Genomic DNA, 17,708 nt, shown 5'->3' on the forward strand with positions numbered 1-17,708 from the left:
CCCAATAAAGAGGTCACCTCATTCCACCCATGAATGAAGAAAGAAGGTTCTGTCAACTCCAGGTCATCTCGGCTAAGCGGCCTCAGGAGACTGACCAGTCTTGTAACTGCATAAGTTTTTCTGCAAAATTAAGAATTTTAGCGTTGGAGAAAGCTTTAGGGATAACTGGGGCCCAGAAAGGGGTAGTGACTCGCTCAAGGTCACACAGCAAGCGAGGACCAGGGATGAGTTACAGGCCAGAGATCTTTCCACTAAGGCTGGAAGAACAAGGCCATTCAAAGGAGGGGGAGGCATCTGTCCCCAGGAATCCTTCCACCGGCTGGGAGGAAGTCGGTCCCTCACAATAATGTCCTATTAGAGTCTCTCTTCCCTCCCTCACCCCCTCCAAAAACAGCCGGTTTGCCCAGGATCCTGCTCACCGCAAGGGCTGCTATGGGAGCAGGAGCCTCCCCAGACTGGGACTGAACCCCGAGATACTGGGGAAAAGAGGCGGAGCCACAGAGGGGAGGTCAGTTTAGCCCCACCCCGACCAGGATCGGAGGCCGACAGGAGAAAGGGGCGGAGGCGAACAAGGCTAGGCAAACTCACGCCGCAGAGGCTTCTCAGCGCCGGGGCCACCGCCAAAAGCAAAAGATCAGGCTGGGAGGGGTGGGTGGCGGAGGGGAGCTGCGCATGCGTCTTGGGTGGCCGGCGCCACTCTGGGAGGGGAACAGAGCCGCAGCCCCTCCCCGGAAGTTAAGGGTCTTCCGGGCGGTGCTCTGAGGTGGGGGAGGGGAAGGAGAGAAAGGGGACAGAGGACACCTCAGGAGTCCCTCATCTCAAAAAGGACTAGGAGAGGAGAGGTGATTTATGGAGGCTGCACTTACAGCCGCTGCCGCTGCTACCGCCGCCACCTTCGCTGCTGCCGCCACCGCCTGTAGAAGCCCCATCCATCCGCCTGCAACCGGGGAGACTCAGAACCTGGGAGGGGCCTGGGGCCGGGGCCGCCCGCCTCCTTCTTCTAGTCGTCTCCCCGAGCTTCCTCTTGCTCCACCAACCCTCTGCCCTCCCCTCCGCCTCCGCCCTCCTCCTTGGCCTCCAGCCGCCAGCCAACCGCGCGGCCGCTTGTTGAGTCTGGGCTCCATGGTCTCCATGACGCCCGACAAACATTCCGGTGCTTCAGCACCAGCCTAACGCCTGGGGTTGGGGTACAGGGACTCCAGGAGCCGGCAGGGAAGGGGGTGGTCGACCCCTTCCCAGCTAGTCGCCACCATGCCCATGTCTCCGACAGACAGCCGCAAGCAGATGAACCTCGGATTGTAAGTTCCGGCGGTAAAACCTTAGTCTGTCTCTCTGGGTCACGGAGGGAAGGAATCCTTTTAGAGCCCATCTCTTGCATCTGGGTTCAATCAGCAGCCCTCGAGGCTTCCAGGCGGCAATATCTCACCTTCCTTGGCCTAGTACAGTCTTTTTCAAACCCCCTACTGCTGTGCTTGCTCTATGAGAAAAGCCAGAGTTTGAGAATACCCTCATAGCACTCCGTGTTTCCGCTCAGCAGCTGCAAGCTAGTCGCCTACGCGCTGCGCCTACAAGTTCAAACCTCTCAACTCCTGTGAGCCACCAAACTGGACATTACTTTGCTCTGTAGTCGCGTTTTATTTCTGCCGCCTCCTCATGCCATTCTGCCTTAAAACTCTTTCCTGCTTAAAACATTGTACTGTTCCTGTAGCAGGTGAATGAGAGGCTGGAGAAAAGCACACAGCTCTGAGGACTTGGCTCGCTTAGAAGTTCAGGTGTTCCTTTAGTGCTGCCCAGCAATGCTGCTCAAGTTCCCTAATTTACTCTCCCATACTTCCAGACCCCTTTTCTTGTCAAATTTTGAACATCTCTCCAATCTCCTCCAGCTCAGCTACTTTTCCTTTAGCAGAACTTGTTGAAAGTTCTTGGGAGAGAACCCTCCATTCCCTCTTGAATATGATACTCAAATTTTTGCCCATTCTGCCACTCCAGCAAATAGCTTTCCTAAAGGTCAACAACAGTAGCTACCCAGCCATATTCAATGGCCATGTCTGTTTCATTCTCAACTCACCCATCAGCAGCTTTGATGTAGTTGATCATTTCTTGAGTTTTCAATCACTTCCTTTGGTTTCTGGGACACCACTACTCTTCCCTAGTTCTCCCCTTGGTTTTTGGCTACTTTTCAAAGTAACTTGGTGGTACTTCTTCATTTTTCCCGTGTCTAAACATTAGAGTATTGCTGGGGTTAGCCTTTAAATCTCTTCACTATTATGCCTTTAAAAATCACCTATACACTGATGATTCACAAGTTTATATCTCTAGCCAACACACCTCTCCCAAGAAAACAGACTTTTAAAAAACCCAAACGTTTGCATTTAGAAGTTACTAGACATCTCAAAATTCATATCCAAAACTGAACTTAATTCGCTAACCAACTCTGTAGTAAAATGGCAATTTCTACTCTTCCAGTTAGTTAAAAACCTTGGAGTTACCCTTGACTTCTCTAACATCCCACTCCATTAGCAGATTTTACCATTTCTACCTGCAAAATAAATCCAGGCTACCACTTCGAAGTAAGTCACTGTAACACTGCAGTAACCACATGAATGGTCCTGCCAACACCCTCAACATAGTAATCACTGCGGCTTTTTTTTTTTTAATCCTCACCCAAGGACATTTGTGCATTTATCTTCAGATAGAACAGGAGGGAGAGAGGGAGTAAGAGAGAGAGAGAAACATGGATGTGTGAGAAACACATCGAATGGCCGCCACCCACATGACCCCAGCCAGGGCTGGGGGCAAACTGCAACTGAGGTACATGCCCTTAGCGGGAACTGAATGCTGGACTCTGGTCCACAGGCTGACGCTCTAACCACTGAGTCAAACCTGCGAGAGCACTGTGGCTCTTTTCAAAACTTTCTGCCTCCCATTTCACTGGGAGTGAAAGCTTACTACTTACACTGCCTTATAGTATCTCACCATGGACTCTTCCTCTTGACTAGATACAGTACACTCACTGTTGTCCCACAATAATATCAGGTACATTATTTTCCCACTTCAAGATGTGTGCCTTTGCTGTCTTTTAGACTATATAACCTCTAGATAACTTCATGACTCACTCATTTCCTTTAATTTTTTTTTTCCATTGATTTTAGAGAGAAAGGAAGGGAGAGGGAGAGAGATAGAAACATCCATGAGAGAGAACATCGATTGGCTGCTTCCTGCATGCTCCCCTCCCCCCACTGGAGATCTGGCCCACAACCTGGGCATGTGCCCTGACTGGGAATCGAACCGGCTACCTCTTGGTGCATGGGTCGATGCTCAACTACTGAGCCACACCAGTGGGGCTCACTCATTTCCTTTAGATGTCACCTTATCAAAGAATTCTTTATCCACCCTATACACATTTAATAATACTTCCTCCTTCTCAACATTGCTTTATTTTTCTTCGTAAAACTTACCCCTACTTTGTATACTTGGTTGTTAATCTGTCTTCACTCAAGCTATGGTACTCCATGGGGGCAGAGATTTTTTTGTTGTTGTTGTTCACTGCTATTGCCTAGAGTGAAGAAGGGTTTCAATAAATATTTGCTGACTGAACCAGTGAATGAATGAGTTTGTACTTAAGTGACTGGTTACTCACATCTTGTCTGGTTTTGGTTTTCACATGTGGGATGGAAATTGCAAGGTAAATTAAGTTGAATTTGTGTAAATTTTTAAGAAAGTCATATAACTCTCATAGTAGCTGACAGAGTGTTAGAAAAATTCCCTTGGGAATTTCTTAAATAATGAAAAATTCATAATTACCTATTAAGGAAAGAATTGGGTGGGAGAAAGGAATTAGTATAACCTTACCTTTTTGAGTTAGCCATGTTGTCTAAGTAAAACAAACTTGCACAGACACTAAATTTTACAATGATTTGGCCTAATATGTATGGTATTTCTCATCTTCCTCCTTTTAGGACTTAATCCTGATCTTGGAAATGATTTCATGGAACATGTATTTATCAATTTTCTACTTTTTCACTCCAATTTTTCTTATTTGGGGTCTTTGCCATTGTTTTAACAATATTGAACAATTTCTTATTATAGTAAAAACGACCACTAATTAACTGTTCAATGCTTTTATCCCATTTCTCTGCTCAGTTTTTCTATTCTACTGATTGATTTTTAGAATTTTCATCATTAGAGTCCTTAGCCTATTAATCATAATTCCTTTAAGTTCTAGTCTTATAATTCCCAAATCTCTGCCATAACTTCGTCTGGGTCTAATGCTTGCTTTGTTTCTTTGGACTGTCTTTTGCCCTTTGGTATACCTTGTAATTTATTGTTGAAAACTGAACATATTGTATCAGGTAATATAAACAGAGAAATAAGCCTTTAGTATAAGGTTTTATGTTTATCTGGCTAGGAATTGTGCTATGTTTACTGTTTGCTGTAACAGTGGGATTCTGAGGCTTCAGTTTCTTCTATTGTTCTGGTTTCTATCTCCTCTGTATTTTAGGTTTCCCTAGAGACTCATTCTTAAATAGAGCCTGAGCCTTGCAGTTCTTCCCATTGCAACCCTTGTTATTATACAGGAGCCCTATTCATGTGGTGGTAAGATGTGAGGAGAGAGGAAGTATTCCATAATCTTATGATTAGTCTTAATCATAATGGGCCTTTTAATGGGCCTTTGTCCCTAGCCTGTGACCTTTATAAGTGATTTTCAGATTTTTTTTTTCCTCCTTAGGTAAAACAAGAAGAATAGAGGGACTTGGAGTTGGGTGTGTTTTCCCCCACATTGGTTAGGCTCCGATAAACTAATTTCCCTTGAGGGCAGGCCTTAGGTAGAACTGAACATTCTGGGTATAAATGGTTACTTCCTGTCCCCCTGCTGGCACTATCAGAGAGTTTTTCTCATATTGCATCTTCATAATGAGGGCCTAAAGGAGCTCAGGGAGGTACAAGTCACAAATATGTGGACGGTTCTCTAAGGCTGAGCCTCCAGTGGTTTTTATCTTTTAAATAAGTCTATATTCAGTCTCTAGCAATTAATCAATTACTCTTTAAGTTTTGCTACTACTTGCTGGCTTCAGTGACAGTTTATACACCCAGTAACTTGTGATTCTCTGTTTTTTCCTACCTCTCAAACTTTCAGGTTTATCTGTCACGTCAGTTCTCTGTTGGATCTAAGAAGACCTGTTGGTTTTCATTTGCTCACTCTTTTTTTTTGTTGTTGTGAGAATAAGACTAATGACTTTCATGGTCTTTACATGTTGGACCAAACACCAGAAGTATCTGTGTTCACTTTTTAACTCTTGCAGTTTGTTGTCTCCATTGCTATACAGAAAGTACTCAAAGATCAAATAATGAACAACCTAAATGTTTCAAAAGGCACCAGATTGATGGGCTTTCTTGTCTACTTCTCTGCAGCATTTGGCAATATTGATCTTTCCCTCCTTAACCCTAACTCTACTGGCTTAATTATTCCTGTTCTGAATGCCTTTTTCTTTCTGTCTTCATGTTCTCTCCGTGGCCCTGCTAGTTTCACTTTGTGTCTTTGGTTTTTATTTTGGGACTCAATTCATTTATTATCATATCCAAGCAAAGATTCACAAATCAGAATCTTTATCTCTTATTTTTGTTCCTTGAAATTCACTTTACTCCAGCATTTTCAATTGCTACCAGACAGTTCCACCAGGATAGCACTGGTATCTAAATTGAGCATATATACAACCTAACTTATTATTCTTTAGAAGGAAAGGCTAGTTTAATCATCACCCTAACTCTAGACGGTAGATACTATTATCAACTTTAATTTACATATAAGAAAAGAAATAGATTAAGAAACTTGCTCAAGAACACATAGGCTATGGGTTAAGAGTGGGCATTTAAATAGACCTTTTTGAGTTTAAGTTTTCTCACTTGTAAAACATAGCTATTGAATATCTCACATATTCGTATAAGAATTTAATTAGAAAATATAGATGGAAGTTATTTGAAATTTAAATTTTAAGTGGCATTGTTATTATCAGTTACTAAGTCCTGTCAACTATATATGTGCTGTTTTAAGGATTCCTGGGATGTTTTAATCAGGCATGATAAGACACATAGGACAAGGAAATGATATCATGAAGTAAGAATTTTATTTTTTTAATACTCAAAGATCCCTAGAAACAGGAGGCATGGCATGCCACTCCACATAGGGAACCACATGGGGAAGCTCCAGGGCCAGTCAACAGGTTGAATAAGCAAGGGGAAAACATGGGCAAGAAACTTTACTGTGGTTTCTATGGGGACAAGCAGGCAAAGCAGAATAAACAGGTAGGATTGTATTGTCTGAATAATTTCAAAAGGCTCTGGACATAGGGGCTGTCCTTAGTTGTCTGGTTCTTCTACGTGGGGTGATTAGGGCAGGTGGGCAGTGGCCCAGAGAGAGATACCTCTGTGAGTGCCTGATAAAGGAGGTGGTTGAGGTTATGGACTCTGGATAGTTGGTGTGTGTATGAAAAATGTGCTGTGGGTGAGCCTTACTATCAATAGGAGTTGATTAGGCTTGGGAGGGGCAGTCCTTTCAGGGTCAGCAAGTCCTTACATGTCAAAGAATCAAAATGCAGAAAATAAACAGACATGCTTAATGAATACTACATCTTGCATTTGTTTTATTTCTACATTTGCTACCCCAGGTTAGGCCTTGATTATTTCTCTCCTAGACTATTCTCTTAACATCTTAGCTAATGGCCTTCTTGCTTCTAGTGTTTTCTGTATACAGCTAAATTTTTCTGAAGCATAGTTTTGATCACTTTTCTGCTCAGAAACCAAAAAGGCACTCTCTTGCTTGTGTAATAAATTTCAAACTTAGCCTGGCTATTTCATTTTTTCAAAGCTTAACTTTGTTTTCTATCATGTATCTAATTGAATAATTTAGGATTCCCTATATATTTATATACCACATACTTTTTTACCTTTATTGTTCACAATGATCTTTGCTCAGGGTGCATTTCCTGTCCTGCTCTGATATCCCTGACCTCTCTTACCTCTATGGCTGTACCAAACACAAACACACTTACACAACCCATACACTTTTGAATTCAACCTTTATTCAAGGCCTAACTTAGATGTGACTTAAGGTGACTTCATGATTTCTCCGCTCCCTTCTCTTACCCACAGTAATCTTTATTGTAACTCTCATCTTTTGTGTACCTCTTTTTAGGCAAATATAATTTTGTACTTGCATTATGATCATATACATGTTTTATCTCTTTTATTAGATTGTACACTCCTTAGGGCCCACATCTGATTCATACTCTAGCTATGTCAGCAATGTAGCACAGAGCCTATGTACAGTGTTTTATAAATAACTGGAATGAATGAAAGAAAATGATTAGGTTTAGATTGGGATTACCTTTATCCCATTAAATGAGAAGAGGCTAATACAGAACTTTTTCTTAAGCCACTCCTGCTTTTCTTCTTAATGTTATTTATTTCATGGTGAGATTTATATATGTCTAGGATGCTTTTAATGTCATTTGCCTCTTTTTTTCATAGAAATGATCATCAGGTGTTCATTTTACAGATACCATTTGAATGTCTTATATTTTTCAGTTACTACCGTAGATACTGAAGACATAGGAGTGAACAACAACAACAAAAAAACTAAGTCCCTGCTTTAGTAAATTCTAGAGTGTAGAGCTGTGTGACCTCTTGTTTCATGACTCTCTTCTTTAGGCAAAGTGCTTTTCAAAGTGGTTATCTCTTCCTGAAATCATCAACTTCTTTTAAAAGGTTGTTTGTACTTTGTGTCTCAATCTAGCAGGCAGAGTGCTAATTGCTGGGGCTATAAATGGTGGATATGATAAATACAGGTCTTTCTAATCTAATTTTGGGGCTCTCTCATCCTGTTAACTACCTAATTGATAAATGTAACTTCATTCACTAATTTATTTCTGTTTAGATTCCTATAGGGAATAAAAGGAAGAACTGGTTTATAAGTAAATGTGAAATGTTTTCATTATGCATCTATTTAATTTGAGATGTTTGACAGACATTACCTGGGACTATCCAGTAGGCTGATGAACATTTGAGTATGAAGACTGAGAGAATGTTTTGGGGAATATTCACTTGTTTAACCAATATTTATTAAGCAGCTACTGTGTGTTGGGTACTATTGTAGGCATTAGGGATATAGCAAGGAACAAAATAGCTCCAAATCCCTACCATCATGGAAATTTGATTCTGAGGGCAGAGGGGAGAGGCAGGTTAACTAATTCATAAGATAAATTAGTAAGAAGTACTAAGATACTAGTGTATTAAAGATACTGTTAGTAAGAAGTACTAAGGTAGAAAACTAAAGCATGGGGATATGAAATATTTGAGAGTGGTATTTGACATTTTAGATAGGGGGAGCCAGAGAAGGTCACACTAAGAAGGTAGTTTTAAGTAAAGACCTGAAAGTGAGGATGCTAAGCATGTACATGTATAGGGAGAGCATTTTAGGCAAAGACCACAGCAAATGTGAAGACTCTGATATGGAAATATCAAGATGCCAGTGTGACTGGAGCAGAGTAAACAAGAGAAAAAGTAATAGAATGTGAAATCAGAGACCTAACTGGATGCACGTAGGACTTTTTAGGTCACTCAAAATGCAATAGAAATGAATAGAGGGTTTCAAGCAGAGTAGTGATATGATCTAACTTGTGTTTCAAAGGATCACTCAGGTTGCTTTGTGGAGAATAAACTTCAGGAATTGAGGTTAAGCAAGAAGATGAATTAGAAGGCTACTGCAATATTTTAAGAAAGATGGGATAGTGTTTGGACCAAGATGGTGGCAAAAAGTTGATGACAAATGGTGGATTCTGGATATATTTTGAAGTCATTTTCTCCAGAGCAACTGGAAGACTAGCATTACCTTTAACAGAAGAATATTGCAAGAGGAGTACATTTGCTGGGTGGGTTGAGGATAAGATGGTAAGGAGCTCAGTTTTGGACATGCTAATTTTTAGTTAGAGATGTTAAGAAGACAGATGAATATACAGTTAAATCTCGGTTCTCGAACATCTCCATCTTCAACAATTTAGTTCTCAACCAAGTTGTTCATGGAAAATCAGTTATTGAACAGCTTCAGTTTTTGACCCAACAACCATTTCATGTTGATGTATCAGCATGACAAAAAGTGTCTCTCAGGCCACAAACAAAGGAGAGAGTGTGCCATTATGAGTCAGTTTACCCCTAACATTTCAGGAAATTGTGCTGTGAATATTTTTGTGTTTTTTGCTCTTGTTCCTGGCAAAATGGACGATTAGCACAATTTTAAAACATAAAGAGGCCATCAAGAGTGCTGATAATGCTAATGGAGTGAAAGAAACAATGATCACAGGCAATTGAAGAGGTAGCAAAATTGTTGATGTGGATAAAGGAAAAGCAGTTAGCCAGTGACAGCAAGTGAAGAAGCCTCATACTGACCTTTCAGAAGACACCCTTGGAAGGAGTGCTGCAAGTGATTTGTCTAAAGATAGTGGGGGGGGGGGGGGGGGGGGGGTCAATAAATTTAAGAAAATAAGTGTTTGTTTACAGATTAAACAGTTCATTAGACATGTACTGTATGTAAGAAAGGTTAAAACAGGGAATCTAGAACAAATTAATTCAATGTACATATTTCTAAGGGGAAAAAAATGATTCTGTTTTTGAACAAATCGCTTCTTGAAGAGCCTTCCAGAATGAATTAAGTTTGAGAACCAAGGTTCCACTGTATTTGTCTAGTGGTCCAGTAACCATTTAGATGACATTTAAATCATGGCATTGAATGACTTCACCTAGACTATAAATTTTGGTAGAAAGGAGAAATCCAAGGGTAAAAAAAGTAGAAGGAAAACCAAATAAAGAAAATGTCCTGCAACACAAATTTTTTTTAAAAGTCAAAGAAAAAAGAATGAACAGATGGGTAAATTCTGCTGAAGTAAGAAGAGAACATTGAAGTGACCCCTGGAATTAATATTGTGGAAGTGACTGGATCTTGGTAAGAATCCTTTTTGGGGAATAAGGGCAATAACCTGGTCAGGTTCAAGAGAGTATATAAAGAGGGAAATTACAAACAATAGGTATAGACAATTTTTTCCCTCAAGGAGTTGCTATAATTAAAGGAAAGATGGAATGGTAGCAGTCAAGAGAAGTTTTTGTTTAATATAGAAATAACATGTTTACCTACTGAAAAGGATAATCCAGTAGAGAGAAAAGCTTATGATAGCTTTTTTGTTTGTTTTTTATCCTCACCTGAGGACATTTTTATATTTTTTGTTCAGATGGAGTGGGAGGGAAAGAGAGGAAGAGAGAGAGAGAGAGAGAGAGAAACATCTATGTGAAAGGGACACATAGAGTGGCTGCCTCCCACATGACCCAACCAGGGCTGGGGACAAACTGCAACCAAGGTACATGCCCCTCTAGTGGGAACCGAACTCAGGTCTCTCTGGACCACAGGCTGATGCTCTAACCGCTGAGCAAAACCGGCCAGGGCTATGATAGCTTTTGAGAGAATTACTACAACAATGTTTTTGTGAAAGCAAGAAGAGTAGAATCTAGACTATTGTAGAGGAATTGACCTAAGCTACATTTATAGATCACTCTTCCAGTGTAGCAAGGAGAGAAATAGAGACTGTAGGCACAGATATAGATAGGTACATAGATGTGACAATGGGAGTATTAGGAAATTACCTGATTGGTTCAGTTTTCTCATTTAATCAGCTGAAGGTAAAGATGGGAGAGGAGATGTTGCTCTTCAAGGAGAGAAAAGTATGAAATAGTGGCCTTAGAAGATGTAGCAAAAAAATGAACCAAGAAAATGCCACATTATTGATGGCACATTAAGGACACACTTTAAATTAAAATATTTATAATTTAAACTGAGACCTAGCATAATGTTTGGATATTTTTTCTTCAGCTTCATTTAGCTGCTCAGGTTGAGATAAATATAGTGTATTAATAGAAAATGTGAGGTATAATAAGGCAACAGATCAGGAGACAATCACCATTGAAAAATAGTGTTTTACTCAGAGTTCCCAAGAGGAGGGGCACCTTAATGCCACGGGACCACATGGAGAAACACTGGGGTTAGCCACCAGCCAGAGGAGGATGGGGGAACTATGGGCAAGAGTCTTTATTGTGGTTTTGGTGAGAAGAAATATGTGAGGCAGGGTAAGTGGATTTAGGAATGGCTAGTTTGCATAATTTCAATGGGCTCTGGGCATAGGGTTCATTCCTAGTTACCTGGTACCTGGCTATAGGGTGATTAGGGAAGGTGTATATTGGATCAGAGTATGAGGGCCTGATACGGGAGGTAGTTGAGGGTGTGGACTCTGGAACGGTTGATTTGTATTAGAAAACCATGCTCCTAGGGATGAGGGGCAACAAGGGAGTCAGGAAGTCAAAGCAAGATAACTTGGGCATATCAGGTTATCCAGAATAAGGCATGTTGGGCCAATGCATACAGGACAGATATTAAAGCATTGAGTTTATAGAAACTAGAAATATGATTCACATACAAATGCAAGCTCAAAGTAACAAGATCATTGGGATTCATAAAGGTTTTAATTTTTCCAGAAATACAGTGCATTTAAAGAAGAAAACAAGTGATTATAATAATCAACTGTGGCCCTGGCCAGTTTGCTCAGCGGTTAGAGCATCGGCCTGCGGTCCAGAGAGACTGGGTTCGGTTCCTGCTAAGGGCATGTACCTCGGTTGCAGTTTGTCCCCAGCCCTGGTTGGTTGTGCAGGTGGCAGCCACTCGATGTGTCCCTTTCATGTCGATGTTTCTCTCTCTCTCTCTCTCTCTCTCTCTCTCTCTCTCTCTCTCTCCCCCCCCTCCCTCCCCTCCCGCTCTGTCTGAACAAAAAATGAAAAAATGTCCTCGGATGAGGATAAAAATAATAATAATAATAAACTGTGGATTATATTAATTAACCTTAAGCAAGAGAGAAGAGATTGCTTAGAGGTGTAGGTAATGGTAGAATCAAGGGCTTGAAGGTCATAATAGAGTTGAAGGCTGTTAGAAGTTGGCATTTAGAAGACTACATAAGCTGGAAAAATGGGAAGTGATGGTTGAACTTGTTATGATCATGGGAATAATTAGCTGATGTAGCAAGCAGGATAATATAATTTATGTGAGAAGATTTCAAGGAGCTAAGAAGCCATGGTATTAGAAAGATTGCCTTCATAGATGTTGAAATAACTCATAGGTATTGAAATACTCAGAGTCAGTAATTCAGGATATAAAATCTGTAGAGGATGGGAGAAAGGAAATAATGATATTGATGGTAGATTGCCATAAAGTGGAATATAAGTAGTCTTGGAATCCATGGGTTTTGTTATATTTACTCAGGGATAGTGCATATAGTCTGAAAATAGATAACTGAGGTTTGAGCTAAGTGTAATCCTCAAAAGAGGAAACTAATAAAGGAAAAATGGAATGACAGGATTTTATAAGGATGGGAGGGCAAATGTCAAGGAGAAAGAACATAAGAGTTGAAGATAATGTTAAAAGAGTGATTTCACTGATGAATTGTATATTCTGGATTAAGTCGAGAAAGAAGAGAAACCTAAAGGTACTGGTTGGTAGAAAATGGAAGGGTTGGGTGATTGGAGAATAAGAGACAGTGGTATTCAGAAACAAATTTAAGAAGTTAATACTAAGAAGAGGGGAGAATGGTCAACTGTCAGATGCTGCAAAGATAAGTACTGAAAATTGTTCCTTGGATTTGACAATTTGAAGGACTACGTGATTTTAATGAGAGTAGTTTCTATGCAGTAGGAAAGGAGAGGTAGAACTGGATTGTAGTGAATTTTGAAGCAAATAAGAGGTATAAGGAAGTAGCCAGTATAATTATCTACTATTATAAGAAGTTAGACTATGAAAGGAAGGAGAAATATAGTAATAGGTAGAAGAAGACATAGCTAAATGAAAGATGTTTTAAGTTTAGGGGATGCCTGGAACATAATTACATGCTAAGAGGAAAAGATAAGAAATAAGATGTAGGAGACAGGGAATTATTGATGGAGAAGAGTTGCTGAGAAAGTATTAAAAAACAGTTTCAAAGCATAGGTAGAAAGATAGCCTTAGAAAAGAATGGCAACTCTTTTATTGAAAGAGGAAGAAAGAAAGATGGGTCTATGTGAGTTTATAGAATGTAGAAGAAGAACATAATGAAGGTGGAGAAATAATTTAAGGATCATTTTTATTTTCTTAGAGATGTTGGAGGTAAAGTCATTTAGAGACTGAAGGGGGGAGGAAAAGGTAGAATACTTAAAAAGTGGATGGAATTCATTTACTTAAATAATACTTACTTTGTGCCCATAATATACTGGGTACTGTACTGGGTAGTAGGAATATAGCAATGAACAAGACAAAGTTCTTACACTAAACATGCTTATATTCTAGTAGAGGAGTAGTCAACAACGAAGTGTCAAATAGGAATAAATTCTATGAATAAAATATGAAAAGTAAATTGATGTCTTTTTAAAATATTTTATTCTAGTGTGATCTTTTATGATTTGGAAAGTAAAACTTGTTAAAAATGTTTTCTTTGGAAATATATTTCCTTTTTAAAATCTAAGGGCAGGTCATCCTTATTTTATAGAAATCCACAGGACAATCAGAGTACTAGAATGAATGAATGATAAGATGGATTTTTATCTTAGGAAATTTACAGAGTAGATCCAAAAGTGAAATCATATTTTTCCTCCAGGATATAAACATTTTTATAATAACGTCTCTTCCTATTAAAAATTATGTAATTGTTCAGGCAAGAAAATGATCTTCTTTCCCAGGTTTATACTCGTGCTTCAATCTGCCTATGTAACTGCACTCTACATTCATTTGTGCTCATTACATGTCAGACACTTCCTAACCATACTATATAAATTAATTTTTTTAATCCTCAAATAACCTTTGAATTAGATACTATTATTATCCTCATTATACAGATAAGGAAACAGGCCCAGAAAAATCAATGTGGACTTTGGATCTGACTGCCTAGGTTTAAAATTAAACTCTGGTAGACACATTTGCCTCTAAACTTTTGTGGTTTCATACAAAAGCAATAGTAACCTCTTAGAGCTGTGTGGGAAAATTGACATAATGCATTTAAACATTTCTAGAACTATGTTTATACATAATGAACTCAAGTAGTAGTACTATTTCTTATTTATATGTTTAGATTGTTTTCATGATTCTAAATGAAAGTGTTTTATTGTTGGTTAGTTTTTTTTTCAATTGTGGATTCTCTGTATTATGTTTTCTTTTCCTGGTATAGGAACATTGGCTTACAGCCAAGGAAGTCTATAATTAACTTTCCTGGCCCAGGAAAAGCTCAAATGAAAGGATATGCTAGTGCAAACCAAAGCAAAATGGGTATGTCAAAAACCATGATGATGGTACCAGAGATGAAAGCAATAGAAAAAACTTCCACCACAAAGACATTCATACAGGTAATATTTTTTAGAATTCGAGTGTCGTTTGAAAATGACACTTTGAAGAACTTGATGAATTGTTAAAGATAGAAAATATGCTGTTTTAATATAATCACTCCTAATATTGATATATTGATTTCATTAGTCTTTACCACATATCTTATAGCATAATATTGGCAGTTGCCTCCTATAATTCATTATTGGTAATATTAGAGTGGAGTGAGAAAAATCTACTCATCACCTTAAGAACTAGTTATGATATTGATTGTAACTAATATAGCTCTAATACAGATAGTACAGCTGTCATCCCCTCTTCTTTGCAGTATATTCTAGAAAATACTAATTCAATTGTCATAAAATAGTTTATCTTATCTCATTAGAGAACTTATTAAGAATTGCCTTTTAAACAAAGTATAATATAGTCTTTGTTATAATAGCTTGTTATATAGAAAAGTTTATAATATATAAGTCTAAATGGGCTAGGCAAAGATTTTTTTAGATATGACACCAAAAACAGTCTATTAAAGATAAAATTTGTAAACAGGATTTCATCAAAAAGACACTGCTAATAACCAATGGACATGGATGGACAACAAAGCTGGGGAAGGGGTGGGGGGAATGGGGAGGAGGGTGTCAATGGGGTTAAAAAGGAGAAACATCTGTAACAAAAATTAAATAAATAAATAAATAAATAAATAAATAAATAAATAAATAAATAAATGACACTGCTAAGAGAATGGAAAGAAAAGCCACATAATGGGAATGGTTATTTGCAAAGCATATATCTGATAAAGTACTTGTTTCCAAAATATATAAACAATGCTCGAAACAATATTAAGACAACCTAATTTTATTTTATTTTTTATCCCCACCTGAGGACAATTTTTGCATTTATCTTCAGATAGAGTGGGAGGGAGAGAGGGAGGAAGAGAGAGAGAGAAACATCCATGTGAGAGAGACAAATCAAGTGGTTGTCACCCACATGTCCCCAACCGGAGCCGGGGACAAACTGCAACTGAGGTACGTGCCCTTAGTGGGAACTGAACCCTGGACTCTGGTCTGTAGGCTGACACTCTAACCGTTGAGCAAGACAAACCGGCCAGGGCAAGACAACCTAATTTTAAATACGAGTGAAACATTTGAACACATTTTACCAAAGGACATATTCAGATGGCAAATGAGCACATTAAAGGTGATCAGCATTAATCATCAGGGAAATGCAAAGTAAAACCATGAGATATTGCTACACACCTATTGGGACGGCGAAAATTAAAAGACTGATCATACTAAATGTTGGCAAGTATGTGAAGGAACTAGAACTCTCATAAACTGAAAAATGAAAAATAATTTTAATTAAAACAACAATGAGGTATCACCTCAAACCTGTCAGAATGGTCACCATCAATAAATCATCAAACAACAAGTGTTGGCGAGGGTGTGGAGAAAAGGGGACTCTATTACACTGCTGGTGGGAATGCAGACTGGGGCAGCCAATGTGGAAAACAATATGGTGTTACCTCAAAAAATTAAAAATTGAACTTCCATTTGACCCAGTGATCCCACTTCTAGGAATATACCCTAAGAAGCCTGAAAAATCAATCAGAAAGAATATATGTACCCCCATGTTCGTAGCAGCACTATTTAAATAGCTAAGATCTGGAAACAGCCCAAATGTCCATCAGTAGACGAATGGATAAAAAAGCAGTGGTACATATACACAATGGAGTACTATGCAGCTGTAAGAAAGAAAGATCTCTTATCCTTTGAGGCGACATGGAGGGACCTGGAAAGTATTATCCTAAGTGAAACAAGCCAAGCAGAGAAAGACAAATATCACATGATCTCACTTATTTGTGGAATATAATGAACATAACAGTCTGAGGAATGGGGTAGTCCCAGAGAGGTGGAAGTGGGGTACAGACTGACAATCCCCTGAAGAGGGGGGGGGGAGATAAACCACAGAACTTATATGCATATGTGTATGAACAATGGACATGGACAACAAAGGTGGGGACAGGGTGGGGAGTGAGGGGGAAGAGGGAATCAGTGGGGGGAAAAGGAGAAACATCTATAACAAAAATAAATAAATTATAAAAAAACAACAACTAAAAAAAATAATTTGGCAGTTTATTAAATGTTAAATATGTAATTACTATTCCACTTCTAGATATTTACCCAAGAGACAAGAGTATAGATTTATACAAAGACTAGTACATGAAAGTTTATAGCAGTTTTATTTATAATAGCCCAAAAATGGAAATAACACTATATAGTTTTAATAAATGAATATATTACATATTTGCATATATATTACATGTACTATCTTAGCTCAAGCTGCTATACCAAAGTACCATGGAGTGACGGGCTTACAAACAAATTTATTTCTCATAGTTCTGGAAGTCCAAAATTAGGGTGCCTGTATGATGAGGTTCTGGTGAGGACCCACTATCAGGTTGCAGACTGCCAACTTCTCATTGTATCTTCATAGGGTGGAAAGAGATTTAGCTAGTTTTCTTGGCCTTTGATTATAAGGGCACTAATCTCATTCATGAGGGCTCCATCTTCATTTCCTAATTGCCTCTCAAAGGTTCCATCTCTCAATACCATCTCATTGGGATTAGGGTTCCAACATGAATTTTGGGAGTACACAAATATTTACTTCAAAACAATTTTATATATATATATATATATATATATATATATATATACACACACACACACACACACACATACATACATATTCATATATACACACATACATATATACATACACACATATATATAGCATAGACATTTATATACATTATGTATATATTATACACACATATACATATAAAACACATACATATTACATAGTATTGCTAATACTATATAAAAGGGATAATCATGACCAAGTAGGGATAATGTGTGCAAGGTTGTTCCAATATTTAAAAATCATTACTACTTGCCATATTAATAGACTGAAAAAAGGAAAGAAAGAAAACAGAAAAAGGAGAAACATTTAGAAAAAAATTAAATATCTATGATTTAAAATTTTTTTTCTTTAATGTTTCAACTAACTTGAAAGAAGGGATTTTCTCAGCAACATCTGTAAAACCTACAGCTAACATCATACACAATGATGAAATACAGAAACAGGACAAGGATGCCCACTTTTGCCACTTCTCTTCAACATAATAATGGGTGTTCTAGCCAGGGCAATTAGGCAAGAAAAAGACATAAAAGTAATTTAGCTTGGCCAGTGTGGCTCAGTGGATTGAGTGTCATCCCGT

The 17,708-nt window shown here is 38.6% G+C and overlaps 2 protein-coding genes across 5 annotated transcripts in view; one reads left to right on the top strand and one right to left on the bottom strand.

Annotated features, from left to right (window-relative positions):
* MIER1 (MIER1 transcriptional regulator) overlaps positions 1-1,062 on the bottom strand; it is a 59,186-nt gene extending 58,124 nt beyond the window's left edge. Inside the window, exon 1 of one of the 4 annotated variants that reach the window (XM_036257342.1) lies at positions 867-957. In XM_036257342.1, the coding sequence (XP_036113235.1) occupies positions 867-933 (67 nt within the window). In that variant the 5' untranslated portion in view covers positions 934-957. Of the gene's footprint in view, positions 1-866 lie in introns of all 4 variants that reach the window. The other 3 variants (XM_036257335.1, XM_036257340.1, XM_036257338.1) reach the window with 3 other exon arrangements.
* Positions 1,063-1,093: 31 nt separating this feature from the next.
* The window catches only part of DNAI4 (dynein axonemal intermediate chain 4), a 98,295-nt gene continuing 81,680 nt past the window's right edge, over positions 1,094-17,708 (top strand). The window contains exons 1-2 of the mRNA XM_036257343.1: positions 1,094-1,298; positions 14,280-14,454. Coding sequence (XP_036113236.1) covers positions 1,252-1,298; positions 14,280-14,454 — 222 coding nt within the window. The 5' untranslated portion in view covers positions 1,094-1,251. The remainder of the gene's footprint in view (positions 1,299-14,279; positions 14,455-17,708) is intronic.

This window comes from Molossus molossus, unplaced genomic scaffold (genome assembly GCF_014108415.1).
Source record: "Molossus molossus isolate mMolMol1 unplaced genomic scaffold, mMolMol1.p scaffold_m16_p_12, whole genome shotgun sequence".
In the NCBI taxonomy this organism is placed as follows: domain Eukaryota; kingdom Metazoa; phylum Chordata; class Mammalia; order Chiroptera; family Molossidae; genus Molossus; species Molossus molossus.